Genomic DNA, 15,338 nt, shown 5'->3' on the forward strand with positions numbered 1-15,338 from the left:
AAACAAAACTTTCCAAGATAATAACTTAATATCAACGGAATGTAAGGGTTCAAACGGAACCCCCTGAAGAACTGAAAGAACTAAATTGAGACTCCAAGGAGGAGTCAAAGGTTTGTAAACAGGCTTGATTCTAACCAGAGCCTGAACAAAGGCTTGAACATCTGGCACAGCTGCCAGCTTTTTGTGAAGTAACACAGACAAGGCAGAAATCTGTCCCTTCAAAGAACTTGCAGATAATCCTTTCTCCAAACCTTCTTGAAGAAAGGATAGAATCTTAGGAATTTTTACCTTGTCCCAAGGGAATCCTTTAGATTCACATCAACAGATATATTTTTTCCATATTTTGTGGTAGATTTTTCTAGTTACAGGCTTTCTGGCCTGAACAAGAGTATCAATGACAGAATCTGAGAACCCTCGCTTTGATAAGATCAAGCGTTCAATCTCCAAGCAGTCAGTTGGAGTGAGACCAGATTCGGATGTTCGAACGGACCTTGAACAAGAAGGTCTCGTCTCAAAGGTAGCTTCCATGGTGGAGCCGATGACATATTCACCAGGTCTGCATACCAAGTCCTGCGTGGCCACGCAGGAGCCATCAAGATCACCGATGCCCTCTCCTGATTGATCCTGGCTACCAGCCTGGGGATGAGAGGAAACGGCGGGAATACATAAGCTAGTTTGAAGGTCCAAGGTGCTACTAGTGCATCTACTAGAGTCGCCTTGGGATCCCTGGATCTGGACCCGTAGCAAGGAACCTTGAAGTTCTGACGAGAGGCCATCAGATCCATGTCTGGAATGCCCCACAATTGAGTAATTTGGGCAAAGATTTCCGGATGGAGTTCCCACTCCCCCGGATGAAATGTCTGACGACTCAGAAAATCCGCTTCCCAATTTTCCACTCCTGGGATGTGGATTGCAGACAAGTGGCAGGAGTGAGTCTCCGCCCATTGAATGATTTTGGTCACTTCTTCCATCGCCAGTGAACTCCTTGTTCCCCCCTGATGGTTGATGTACGCAACAGTCGTCATGTTGTCTGATTGAAACCGTATGAACTTGGCCTTTGCTAGCTGAGGCCAAGCCTTGAGAGCATTGAATATCGCTCTCAGTTCCAGAATATTTATCGGGAGAAGAGATTCTTCCCGAGACCAAAGACCCTGAGCTTTCAGGGGTCCCCAGACCGCGCCCCAGCCCACCAGACTGGCGTCGGTCGTGACAATGACCCACTCTGGTCTGCGGAAGCTCATCCCCTGTGACAGGTTGTCCAGGGACAGCCACCAACGGAGTGAATCTCTGGTCCTCTGATCTACTTGTATCGTCGGAGACAAGTCTGTATAGTCCCCATTCCACTGACTGAGCATGCACAGTTGTAATGGTCTTAGATGAATTCGCGCAAAAGGAACTATGTCCATTGCCGCTACCATCAAACCTATTACTTCCATGCACTGCGCTATGGAAGGAAGAGGAACAGAATGAAGTATTTGACAAGAGTTTAGAAGTTTTGATTTTCTGGCCTCTGTCAGAAAAATCCTCATTTCTAAGGAGTCTATTATTGTTCCCAAGAAGGGAACCCTTGTTGACGGAGATAGAGAACTTTTTTCTACGTTCACTTTCCACCCGTGAGATCTGAGAAAGGCCAGGACAATGTCCGTGTGAGCCTTTGCTTGTGGAAGGGATGACGCTTGAATCAGTATGTCGTCCAAGTAAGGTACTACTGCAATGCCCCTTGGTCTTAGCACCGCTAGAAGGGACCCTAGTACCTTTGTGAAAATTCTTGGAGCAGTGGCTAATCCGAACGGGAGTGCCACAAACTGGTAATGCTTGTCCAGAAATGCGAACCTTAGGAACCGATGATGTTCCTTGTGGATAGGAATATGTAGATACGCATCCTTTAAATCCACCGTGGTCATGAATTGACCTTCCTGGATGGAAGGAAGAATTGTTCGAATGGTTTCCATTTTGAACGATGGAACCTTGAGAAACTTGTTTAGGATCTTGAGATCTAAGATTGGTCTGAATGTTCCCTCTTTTTTGGAAACTACGAACAGATTGGAGTAGAACCCCATCCCTTGTTCTCCTAATGGAACAGGATGAATCACTCCCATTTTTAACAGGTCTTCTACACAATGTAAGAATGCCTGTTTTTTTATGTGGTCTGAAGACAATTGAGACCTGTGGAACCTCCCCCTTGGGGGAAGCCCCTTGAATTCCAGAAGATAACCTTGGGAGACTATTTCTAGCGCCCAAGGATCCAGAACATCTCTTGCCCAAGCCTGAGCGAAGAGAGAGAGTCTGCCCCCCACCAGATCCGGTCCCGGATCGGGGGCCAACATCTCATGCTGTCTTGGTAGCAGTGGCAGGTTTCTTGGCCTGCTTACCTTTGTTCCAGCCTTGCATTGGCCTCCAGGCTGGCTTGGCTTGAGAAGTATTACCCTCTTGCTTAGAGGACGTAGCACTTGGGGCTGGTCCGTTTCTGCGAAAGGGACGAAAATTAGGTTTATTTTTGGCCTTGAAAGACCTATCCTGAGGAAGGGCGTGGCCCTTGCCCCCAGTGATATCAGAAATAATCTCTTTCAAGTCAGGGCCAAACAGCGTTTTCCCCTTGAAAGGAATGTTAAGTAATTTGTTCTTGGAAGACGCATCCGCTGACCAAGATTTTAGCCAAAGCGCTCTGCGCGCCACAATAGCAAACCCAGAATTTTTCGCCGCTAATCTAGCCAATTGCAAAGTGGCGTCTAGGGTGAAAGAGTTAGCCAATTTGAGAGCATGAATTCTGTCCATAATCTCCTCATAAGAAGAATCTTTATTGAGCGCCTTTTCTAGTTCATCGAACCAGAAACACGCTGCTGTAGTGACAGGAACAATGCATGAAATTGGTTGTAGAAGGTAACCTTGCTGAACAAACATCTTTTTAAGCAAACCCTCTAATTTTTTATCCATAGGATCTTTGAAAGCACAACTATCTTCTATGGGTATAGTGGTGCGTTTGTTTAGAGTAGAAACCGCCTCCTCGACCTTGGGGACTGTCTGCCATAAGTCCTTTCTGGGGTCGACCATAGGAAACAATTTCTTAAATATAGGGGGAGGGACGAAAGGTATGCCGGGCCTTTCCCATTCTTTATTTACAATGTCCGCCACCCGCTTGGGTATAGGAAAAGCTTCGGGGGGCCCCAGGACCTCTAGGAACTTGTCCATTTTACATAATTTCTCTGGAATGACCAAATTCTCACAATCATCCAGAGTAGATAACACCTCCTTAAGCAGAGCGCGGAGATGTTCAAATTTAAATTTAAATGTAATCACATCAGGTTCAGCTTGTTGAGAAATTTTCCCTGAATCTGAAATTTCTCCCTCAGACAAAACCTCCCTGGCCCCCTCAGACTGGTGTAGGGGCACTTCAGAACCAATATCATCAGCGTCCTCATGCTCTTCAGTATTTTCTAAAACAGAGCAGTCGCGCTTTCGCTGATAAGTGGGCATTTTGGCTAAAATGTTTTTGATAGAATTATCCATTACAGCCGTTAATTGTTGCATAGTAAGGAGTATTGGCGCCCTAGATGTACTAGGGGCCTCCTGTGTGGGCAAGACTGGTGTAGACGAAGGAGGGGATGATGCAGTACCATGCTTACTCCCCTCACTTGAGGAATCATCTTGGGCATCATTTTCTCTAAATTTTGTGTCACATAAATCACATCTATTTAAATGAGAAGGAACCTTGGCTTCCCCACATACAGAACACAGTCTATCTGGTAGTTCAGACATGTTAAACAGGCATAAACTTGATAACAAAGTACAAAAAACGTTTTAAAATAAAACCGTTACTGTCACTTTAAATTTTAAACTGAACACACTTTATTACTGCAAATGTGAAAAAGTATGAAGGAATTGTTCAAAATTCACCAAAATTTCACCACAGTGTCTTAAAGCCTTAAAAGTATTGCACACCAAATTTGAAAGCTTTAACCCTTAAAATAACGGAACCGGAGCCGTTTTTATATTTAACCCCTTTACAGTCCCTGGTATCTGCTTTGCTGAGACCCAACCAAGCCCAAAGGGGAATACGATACCAAATGACGCCTTCAGAAAGTCTTTTCTATGTATCAGAGCTCCTCACACATGCATCTGCATGTCATGCTTCCCAAAAACAACTGCGCAATAGAGGCGCGAAAATGAGGCTCTGCCTATGATTAGGGAAAGCCCCTAGAGAATAAGGTGTCCAATACAGTGCCTGCCGGTTATTTTACATAATTCCCAAGAATAAAATAATTCCTCAAAGCTATGAAGTATAAAATATGCTTATATATCAATCGTTTTAGCCCAGAAAATGTCTACAGTCTTAAAAGCCCTTTTTTTCTTTATGTAATAAAAATGGCTTACCGGATCCCATAGGGAAAATGACAGCTTCCAGCATTACATCGTCTTGTTAGAAATGTGTCATACCTCAAGCAGCAAAAGTCTGCTCACTGTTTCCCCCAACTGAAGTTAATTCCTCTCAACAGTCCTGTGTGGAAACAGCCATCGATTTTAGTAACGGTTGCTAAAATCATTTTCCTCTTACAAACAGAAATCTTCATCTCTTTTCTGTTTCAGAGTAAATAGTACATACCAGCACTATTTTAAAATAACAAACTCTTGATTGAATAATAAAAACTACAGTTAAACACCAAAAAACTCTAAGCCATCTCCGTGGAGATGTTGCCTGTACAACGGCAAAGAGAATGACTGGGGAAGGCGGAGCCTAGGAGGGATCATGTGACCAGCTTTGCTGGGCTCTTTGCCATTTCCTGTTGGGGAAGAGAATATCCCACAAGTAAGGATGACGCCGTGGACCGGACACACCTATGTTGGAGAAAGTATAAATAAATTATCCTTTTAATGAACTTTTAAATTTTTAAAAAATGTACTGGTACACAGCTCCATTATTATACGTTGACTTTTCAGATTTCCATTGCCACATATGTGTCATGTTAACTTATATTCTAATTGAATTGAACCCCAATATATTAATCTAATATCCTCAGCCGGCTTTAGTATTTGACAGAATTTGGTTTAAAACCTATTTGTTGAATTATTTGGCATAAATCATAATCTTTTGCATTCAAAGTATTTTGTGCCAGAATGTGTCGGAGCTCACAAAATGAAACCCATTGGTTGATAGTGAAAAGGTTATAGTAACCAGTAATATGCTAAGGAAGTCCCCTAACCACACAACTGGTATGTTTAATTCAAATGTTTGTTGCATCATAACACAATTACTTTTATCGTGAGGTCACTGATGTGCAGTTACATCATCTAATCTCGTGAGCTTGGAGTACACTACTGGTTTCTACTTATTCTTAAAATAAAACAGACTGCACCCTGAGTGGATACCATTCTAACTTTTCTCTTTTCAGTTGAGTGCCTCTTTTTCTTTATTCTGCTTTATTACTGGTAATTGCAAGGTTTATTACACCAGGAAGTCCTTTAGCGACAGGATGGCTAAGAAGTGCTATAAAAGCAACCATCTCCAGAGATTCCCCCACTACTTTTAATTTGCTTTCTGCATTGAAGACAGTAAAAACATACGCGAGAAAGGCATGAAGAAATTAAATTTTCACCAGTTTGTCTCAAAGATCTAAACAAAAAGAATGTTGCAAGAGCTGGTCTCGTCCTTTTAAAACTTCTAAAAGGGTGTTACTTGTTCAACAACCTGGAGAAGGGCTTATGTTTTTTTTTAAAAAAAGAAAAAACAATTTATGCTTACCTGATAAATTTATTTCTCTTGTAGTGTGTTCAGTCCACGGGTCATCCATTACTTATGGGATATATTCTCCTTCCCAACAGGAAGTTGCAAGAGGATCACCCAAGCAGAGCTGCTATATAGCTCCTCCCCTCACATGTCATATCCAGTCATTCGACCAAAACAAGACGAGAAAGGAGAAACTATAAGGTGCAGTGGTGACTGGAGTTATAATTTTAAAATTTAGAACCTGCCTTAAAAAAAGACAGGGCGGGCCGTGGACTGAACACACTACAAGAGAAATAAATTTATCAGGTAAGCAAAAATTATGTTTACTCTTGTTAAGTGTGTTCAGTCCACGGGTCATCCATTACTTATGGGATACCCATACCAAAGCCAAGTACACGGATGAAGGGAGGGACAAGGCAGGAACATTAAACAGAAGGAACCACTGCCTGTAGAACCTTTCTCCCAAAACCAGCCTCCGAAGAAGTGAAAGTGTCAAATTTGTAAAATTCGGAAAAAGTATGAAGTGAAGACCAAGTTGCAGCCTTGCAAATCTGTTCAACAGAGGCCTCATTCTTAAAGGCCCGGGTGGAAGCCACAGCTCTAGTGGAATGAGCTGTAATTCTTTCAGGAGGCTGCTGTCCAGCAGTCTCATAGGCTAAACGTATTATGCTACGAAGCCAAAAAGAGAGAGAGGTAGCCGAAGCCTTTTGACCTCTCCTCTGTCCAGAGTAAACGACAAACAGAGAAGAAGTTTGTCTAAAATCTTTAATTGCCTGTAAGTAGAACTTCAGAGCACGGACCACGTCTAGATTATGCAAAAGACGTTCCTTCTTTGAAGAAGGATTAGGACATAATGATGGAACAACAATCTCTTGATTGATATTCCTGTTAGAAACAACCTTAGGTAAAAACCCAGGTTTAGTACGCAGTACTACCTTGTCTGAATGAAAGATCAGATAAGGAGAATCACAATGTAAGGCAGATAACTCCGAGACTCTTCGAGCCGAGGAAATAGCCATCAAAAACAAAACTTTCCAAGATAAAAGCTTAATATCAATGGAATGAAGGGGTTCAAACGGAACACCCTGAAGAACTTTAAAGTGAATGTAAATTTTGATGTTTAAGTGCCCGGTTTTTAAAAGTTTGATTAAAAACAGGGGCACTTTAATTCATCAAAATTTACATTTCACTCCTGTTGGGACAAAAAACTTACCTTTTAAACTTCACAGCAGCTGCTGCTTCCTCCGGTCTCACAAGCCATTTCTGATGTCAGAAATGATTGATAGATCATCGTCCAATCACAGATTCCCCCCCGGGGGATTCAGTGTCTGATTCACTGCTGTGATTGGAGGAAGCCAGATACCTCATTTTAGACCCAGGAAGAGGCTTTGAAACAGGTGGAGGAAGCTGGAGCTGCTGTGAAGATTAAAAAGTAAGTTTATTTTCACAACAGGAGCGAAATGAAAATATTGATGAATCAAAGTGCCCCTATTTTTAATCAAAGTTTTAAAAACCGGGCACTTTAGCATCAAAATTTACATTCACTTTAAGAACCAAGTTTAAGCTCCACGGAGGAGCAACAGCTTTAAACACAGGCTTAATTCTAGCCAAAGCCTGACAAAAGGCCTGGACGTCTGGATTCTCTGCCAGACGTTTGTGTAAAAGAATAGACAGAGCTGAAATCTGTCCCTTTAGTGAACTAGCGGACAAACCTTTTTCTAAACCCTCTTGTAGAAAAGCCAATATCCTAGGAATCCTAACCTTACTCCATGAGTAACTCTTGGATTCGCACCAATATAAATATTTACGCCATATCTTATGGTAAATTTTTCTGGTCACAGGTTTCCGAGCCTGTATTAATGTATCAATAACCGAATCCGAAAACCCCCGCTTAGATAGAATCAAGCGTTCAATTTCCAGGCAGTCAGCCTCAGAGAAATTAGGTTTGGATGGTTGAAAGGACCCTGAATTAGAAGGTCCTGCCTCAGAGGAAGAGACCATGGTGGACAGGACGACATGTCCACTAGGTCTGCATACCAGGTCCTGCGTGGCCACGCAGGCGCTATCAGAATTACCGATGCCCTCTCCTGTTTGATCCTGGCAATCAGTCGAGGTAGCAACGGAAATGGTGGAAACACATAAGCTATGTTGAAAACCCAAGGGGCTGCCAATGCATCTACCAGCACCGCTCCCGGGTCCCTGGACCCGTAACAAGGAAGCTTCGCGTTCTGGCGAGATGCCATGAGATCCAGATCCGGTTTGCCCCAACGACGAATCAGTTGAGCAAATACCTCCGGGTGAAGTTCCCACTCTCCCGAATGAAAAGTCTGGCGACTTAGGAAATCCGCCTCCCAGTTCTCTACGCCTGGGATGTAAATCGCTGACAGGTGGCAAGAGTGAGACTGTGCCCAGCGAATTATCTTCGAGACTTCCAACATCGCTAGGGAACTCCTGGTTCCCCCTTGATGATTGATGTAAGCCACAGTCGTGATATTGTCCGACTGAAATCTGATGAACCTCAGTCTTGCTAACTGAGGCCAAGCTAGAAGAGCATTGAATATTGCTCTTAATTCTAGAATGTTTATTGGAAGGAGTTTCTCCTCCTGAGTCCACGAACCCGGAGCCTTCAGGGAATTCCAGACTGCTCCCCAGCCTAGAAGGCTGGCATCCGTTGTTACAATCGTCCAATCTGGTCTGCGAAAGGTCATTCCTTTGGACAGATGAACCGGTGACAACCACCAGAGAAGAGAATCTCTGGTCTCCTGGTCCAGATTTAGCAAAGGGGACAGATCTGAGTAATCCCCATTCCATTGACTGAGCATGCATAGTTGCAGCGGTCTGAGATGCAGGCGCGCAAATGGCACTATGTCCATTGCCGCGACCATTAAGCCGATTACCTCCATGCACTGAGCTACTGATGGGCTTGGAATGGAATGAAGGACACGGCAAGCATTGAGAATCTTTGATAACCTGGACTCCGTCAGGTAAATCTTCATCTCTACAGAATCTATAAGGGTCCCTAGAAAAGGAACCCTTGTGAGTGGTAACAGAGAACTCTTTTCCACGTTCACTTTCCACCCATGCGACCTCAGAAATGCAAGAACTATCTCTGTATGAGACTTTGCATTCTGAAAACTTGACGCTTGTATCAGAATGTCGTCCAGGTACGGAGCCACCGCTATGCCTCGTGGTCTTAGTACCGCCAGAAGTGAACTCTAGTATATTATGAAAATCCTAGTATAATTAGTAGATTTTAGTAATAGCTTTGGGAGTCTAAAAAAGTTGCATATATGCTTTTAAATTTACTCGGTAAGGATAAATAGCAATAAACTAGTCCAATATAAATAGTAGGAAAGCAGTTTAAACAGATCGAACTAGTTGAATAAAATAATATTTATTACTATAGTTAATATAACATCAATAAAAGTAACGATGCCGGCATCTAAAAACAAACAAAATGTGAACAGTGAGAAATAGCAATGTAGAAATGTATACAAATATGTTATCTCATCTGTAGCAAATAATAACAAATGTGGATCACATAAGATTCTTAAACCTGTATAGTCCTGTTATGAAGGCAACAATGTCCAAAGATTGTCTGTTCTTTGCAAACTTGTGGCCAGAAACTCCGGGTTTCTGGCCACAAGTTTGCAAAGAACAGACAATCTGGACATTGTTGCCTTCATAACAGGACTATACAGGTTTAAGAATCTTATGTGATCCACATTTGTTATTATTTGCTACAGATGAGATAACATATCTGTATACATTTGTATATATTTGTATACATTTCTACATTGCTATTTCTCACTGTTCACATTTTGTTTATTTTTAGATGCCGGCATCGTTACTTTTATTGATGTTATATTAACTATAGTAATAAATATTTTATTCAACTAGTTCGATCTGTTTAAACTGCTTTCCTACTATTTATATTGGACTAGTTTATTGCTATTTATCCTTACCGAGTAAATTTAAAAGCATATATGCAACTTTTTTAAACTCCCAAAGCTATTACTAAAATCTACTAATTATACTAGGATTTTCATAATATACTAGAGTTCGGTACATAATTAACCACCTTTAATTCTAATTCCCGCAAAATTATTCTCTTAGCTCTCCTTTGTTGAGCTCCACCCCAGAATACTAATCTTCTTTGTTCAACATTTAATTTGGCTTTTAGAGGTTAAACCATTTGTTTTCTCTGGGATTTGGCTTTAGAGTGGTTGAGTGTTGTATCTCTATAAACAATTATCATTTTTTCATACCGCCAGAAGTGAGCCCAGAACATTCGTAAAAATTCTCGGGGCCGTGGCTAACCCGAAGGGAAGAGCCACAAACTGGTAATGCCTGTCTAGAAAGGCAAACCTTAGGTACCAATAATGATCTTTGTGAATCGGTATGTGAAGGTAAGCATCCTTTAAGTCCACTGTGGTCATATATTGACCCTCTTGGATCATGGGTAGGATGGTTCGAATGGTTTCCATCTTGAATGATGGTACCCTTAGGAATTTGTTTAAGATCTTTAAGTCCAAGATTGGTCTGAAGGTTCCCTCTTTTTTGGGAACCACAAATAGATTTGAGTAAAATCCTTGTCCCTGTTCCGATCGCGGAACTGAGTGGATCACTCCCATGATTAAGAGGTCTTGTACACATTGTAGAAATGCCTCTCTCTTTACTAGGTTTGTTGATAACCTCGAAAGATGAAACCTCCCTTGTGGAGGAGAGGTTTTGAAATCCAGAAGGTATCCCTGAGATATAATCTTCAACGTCCAGGGATCCTGCACATCTCTTGCCCAAGCCTGGGCGAAGAGAGAAAGTCTGCCCCCCACTACATCCGTCTCCGGATAGGGGGCCCTGTCTTCATGCTGTCTTAGGGGCAGAAGTAGGCTTTCTGGCCTGCTTGCCCTTGTTCCATGACTGGTTGCCTTTCCAACCCTGTCTGTAACGAGCAGTAGTTCCTTCCTGTTTTGGAGCAGAGGAAGTTGATGCTGCTCCTGCCTTGAAGTTACGAAAGGCACGAAAATTAGACTGTTTGGCCTTTGGTCTGGCCCTGTCCTGAGGAAGGGCGTGGCCCTTACCTCCCGTAATGTCAGCAATAATTTCCTTTAAGCCGGGCCCGAATAAGGTCTGCCCTTTGAAAGGAATGTTAAGTAGCTTAGACTTGGAAGTTACATCCGCTGACCAGGATTTAAGCCAGAGCGCTCTGCGCGCCTGTATGGCGAATCCGGAATTTTTAGCCGTAAGTTTGGTTAGATGTACTACGGCATCTGAAACAAACGCATTAGCTTGCTTAAGGGTTCTAACTTTGCTCAAAGCCTCATCCAATGGCTCTGTGCGAATTGCCTCTTCCAGAGACTCAAACCAGAATGCCGCTGCAGCCGTGACAGGCGCAATGCATGCAAGAGGCTGCAAAATAAAACCCTGTTGAACAAACATTTTCTTAAGATAACCCTCTAATTTTTTATCCATTGGATCTGAGAAAGCACAGCTATCCTCCACCGGGATAGTGGTACGCTTGGCTAAAGTAGAAACTGCTCCCTCCACCTTAGGGACCGTCTGCCATAAGTCTCGTGTGGTGGCGTCTATAGGAAACATTTTTCTGAATATCGGGGGAGGGGAAAAAGGCACACCGGGCCTATCCCACTCCTTACTAATAATTTCTGTAAGTCTTTTTGGTATAGGAAAGACGTCAGTACACACCGGTACCGCATAGTATCTATCCAACCTACACAATTTCTCTGGGATTGCCACCGTGTCGCAATCATTCAGAGCCACTAATACCTCCCCTAGTAACACACGGAGGTTCTCAAGCTTAAATTTAAAATTTGAAATTTCTGAATCCGGTCTCCCCGGATCAGAACCGTCACCGACAGAATGAAGCTCACCGCGCTTGCCCCTTAATTCAGGCATATTATATAATACTTCTTTCATAACATTAGCCATATCATGTAAAGTGATTTGTAAGGGCCTAGATGTACTTGGCGTCTCAATCCTACGCATCTCCCGAGCGGGAGACGCAGGTACTGACACGTGAGGAGAGTTAGGCGGCATAACTTCCCCCTCGTTGTCTGGTGATAGTTTCTCTATCGGTACAGATTGACTTTTATTCAAAGCAATATCAATACAATTGGTACACATCGTTCTATTGGGCTCCACATTGGCTTTTGAACATGATGAACAAACAGATTCCTATGAATCAGACATGTTTAAACAGACTTGGCAATGAAACTAGCAAGCTTGGAAATCACTTTCAATAAGTTTACAAGCAATATAAAAAACGCTGCAGCGCTTCAAAAATACAGATATAATTAAACAATTCTTAACAAGAAGTGTAATATTAGCAGAGGACTGCACCCATTAGCAAAAGGATGATTAACCCCTCAATACCCAAAACGGATAAAACGGATATCAATTAAGATTTAACGCTTTTAATCACAGTCAAGCACACTGTCACAGATCTGCTGTGACTGATTACCTCCCTCAAAAATGAATTTTGCAGACCCCTGAGCTCTCTAGAGACGTCCTGGATCAAGGAGGAAGAAGCAGGAAGACTGTGCTAGAATTATAACTGCGCAACAAGGCGCTAAAACAAGGTCCCTCCCACTCCTATCACAACAGTGGGAGCCCTGATATAACAGTTTCCATGCAGAAAATATATGTCAGCCATGTGGAAAAAAATCATGCCCAAAGAGATTTATCACCAAAGTACCTCACAAAAACAAATAACATGCCAGTAAACGTTTTATTAAAAAATAACATTTTCCAATGTCATGCAAAGTTATCACTAAGCCTGCTACCAGTCGCTACCACTGCAGATAAGGCTTAAGTATTATTTCAGTTTTAACAGTATTTTCTCAGTCAAATTCTAGTCCCTAGAAAATAACTTGACTGCGCATACATTTATCAGCCTGATACCAGTTGCCACTACTGCATTTAAGGCTGTACTTACATCATACGGTAACAGCAGTATTTTCTTAGTCATTTCCATTCCCAGAAAATAATGTACTGCACATACCTCATTTGCGGAGGACCCCGCATGCTATTCCCAGTTTCTGAAGTTACCCCACTCCTCAGAATGTCGAAAACAGCCAGTGGATCTTAGTTACGCCTGCTAAGATCATAGAAAAAAAAAAACGCAGGCAGTTTCTTCTTCCAAATACTGCCTGAGATAGAAAAACAGCACACTCCGGTGCCATTTAAAATAACAAACTTTTGGTTGAAGAATAGTTAAGTAAAAACTCCAGCTCCTCTCGCGACCTCCTTCTTTGTTGAGGGTTGCAAGAGAATGACTGGATATGACATGTGAGGGGAGGAGCTATATAGCAGCTCTGCTTGGGTGATCCTCTTGCAACTTCCTGTTGGGAAGGAGAATATATCCCATAAGTAATGGATGACCCGTGGACTGAACACACTTAACAAGAGAAACAAAGAAATATAATAATGATCCAAGGAGAAATATAAAAGAGTATGTTGTGGTTTCTGTGAAAGGGACTCTAAGAGTTAAAGTTACTCACATATTGTTAGAACAGTATTTTTCATTCAGCTGTTTCATTGTTGTAATAAAACAGCACTAAGCAGTGGTATATACATAATAGAATAGAAATCACTGCAATATATATTATTAATTTAAAAGGATTTTACCTTTTATTGATTTTTTAAATGGCATTTGTGCAGTGTCCATTACTTCCTGTAACAGTCCTACAAGGCGGCTGTTGACAGGAAGCTTATCTAGCATGTTTTCATAAAACATAAAAAAAAATTGGTCTAATATTAAGTGAATAGAATAAACAAGGAGTAAGATGTGCTCATGCTCATAACTGGCAGAATGAAATTTAAGTTTAAAAAATGTTCCACTCAAAGGGGGTCTTAAGTAAAACATTCTTAGTGCTAATTTTGTACAAAAACAAGTAAGTTGTTTGCCGATTTTGTACAACCTGTTTCTTTTTAGGTTTACTTTGATATAATAAACTTGTTTTTACCAAAGAAGCACGGTTTAATATCCATTTAAGGGTCCATTATGAAAAGTGCAGACATAAATGGAAAGAAACATAAAAAAACAAAACAAAAAAACCCCCACTAACTGGGTGCACTTTTTAAATAACTTTTAGACACAATGCATCTCATTCACCACAATATAGATCATTAACATGCTCATCATCACACACCCTGAATGTGAATATAGGAGAGAGCTGAGTCATGACTTTTGTATGCGGATTTTGTATACGGATTTGCAGTCATTGTCTGCATAAACTAGAAAGGGTAAAAAAAAAGGGCAATCTTTCATTAAGGGTAAACAAAGAATCATATATAGTTAAATATAAAGATCACATTTAAAATGTTAAATAGGTCAACCCACAAACTTTCATAAAAGTAGATCTAGAATGTTTTATTTTTGAACAGTTTATGCATTATGAACAATTATCAATATAACATGAAGACTGATCCTTACCTGCTGTAAGCTGAGGATGAGAGTCTTTGCACATTGAATCTTGTCAATCTGTCTGGTCTTACTTAGGGTTTCTTTAATGATGTCCCCATAATCATTGTAATACTACAGAGTAAACAAATACAAAAGTGAATACAGTAAACTTTTTGAATAAAACTAATAACTTGCACCATGTAAAAACCATCATGTGAAGTTAGTCATTCATGCACATCATATCCCTATAACTCCATGCAGCATTGTCACTGCAATATTAAAGGGAAACTGAACCCAAATATTTTCTTTTGTGATTCAGATAGAGCATGCAATTTTAAGCAACTTTCTAATTGACTCCTATTATCAAATTGTCTTCATTCTCTTGGTATCTTTATTTGAAATGCAAGAATGTAAGTTTAGATGCCGGCCCATTTATGGTGAACAAACTGGGTTGTTCTTGCTGATTGGTAGATAAATTCACCCACCAATAAAAAGGTGCTTTCCATGGTTCTAAACCAAAAAAATAGTTCAGATGCCTTCCTTTTCAAATAAAGAAAGCAAGAGAACGAAGAACAATTGATAATAGGTGTAAATTAGAAAGTATCTTAAAATTGCATGCTCTATCTGAACCACGAAAGAAAAAATTTGGGTTCAGTGTCCCTTTAACAAAAACAACAAGTATTTAAAATCATCAGTGACATTTGTAATACGCTATGATAATCATTGTAATCGTGCTGAGAAATTCTATTACAGGTAGAAAACCATTTAAAAAAACTGCTTGGGACCAGAAAAGGTTTGGATTTCGGAATAGTTTGTATCTTGAAATATTTGTTTCTGTAAAATGTGACAATTTGGAGACTGGAGCATAAACATCTTACATCATTTTAAAAAAAGCTGTTAAATAATTAAAAATTTTGAAGATTTGGCGTTTTTACTTCAAACATTGGCTTCTTTTATTTGTTGCTCCCTATTGACCAGTTTGGTTTATTTAAGGGTAACATATAGCAGATGGTCTTAAAGGATTACTTTCTGTTATAATTTTTAAGCTAAACAACATATTAAAGTTAATAAACATTAATTAAAACCTACTGACCTATATTTTCTCCAAAACGAAGTTTCATAACGTTCTAAAAGTTATATCTTTTATTCGCCGATGATGTCACGTTATCCTGCCCACTATTTTCAGCACTGCAT

At 40.8% G+C, this 15,338-nt stretch overlaps 1 protein-coding gene across 1 annotated transcript in view; it reads right to left on the minus strand.

Annotated features, from left to right (window-relative positions):
• The window catches only part of STAG1 (stromal antigen 1), a 788,714-nt gene that overhangs the window by 208,541 nt on the left and 564,835 nt on the right, over window positions 1-15,338 (minus strand). The window contains exon 21 of the mRNA XM_053709754.1: window positions 14,175-14,276. Within this exon, the coding sequence (XP_053565729.1) occupies window positions 14,175-14,276 (102 nt within the window). The remainder of the gene's footprint in view (window positions 1-14,174; window positions 14,277-15,338) is intronic.

Source organism: Bombina bombina, chromosome 4 (genome assembly GCF_027579735.1).
Source record: "Bombina bombina isolate aBomBom1 chromosome 4, aBomBom1.pri, whole genome shotgun sequence".
Classification (NCBI taxonomy): domain Eukaryota; kingdom Metazoa; phylum Chordata; class Amphibia; order Anura; family Bombinatoridae; genus Bombina; species Bombina bombina.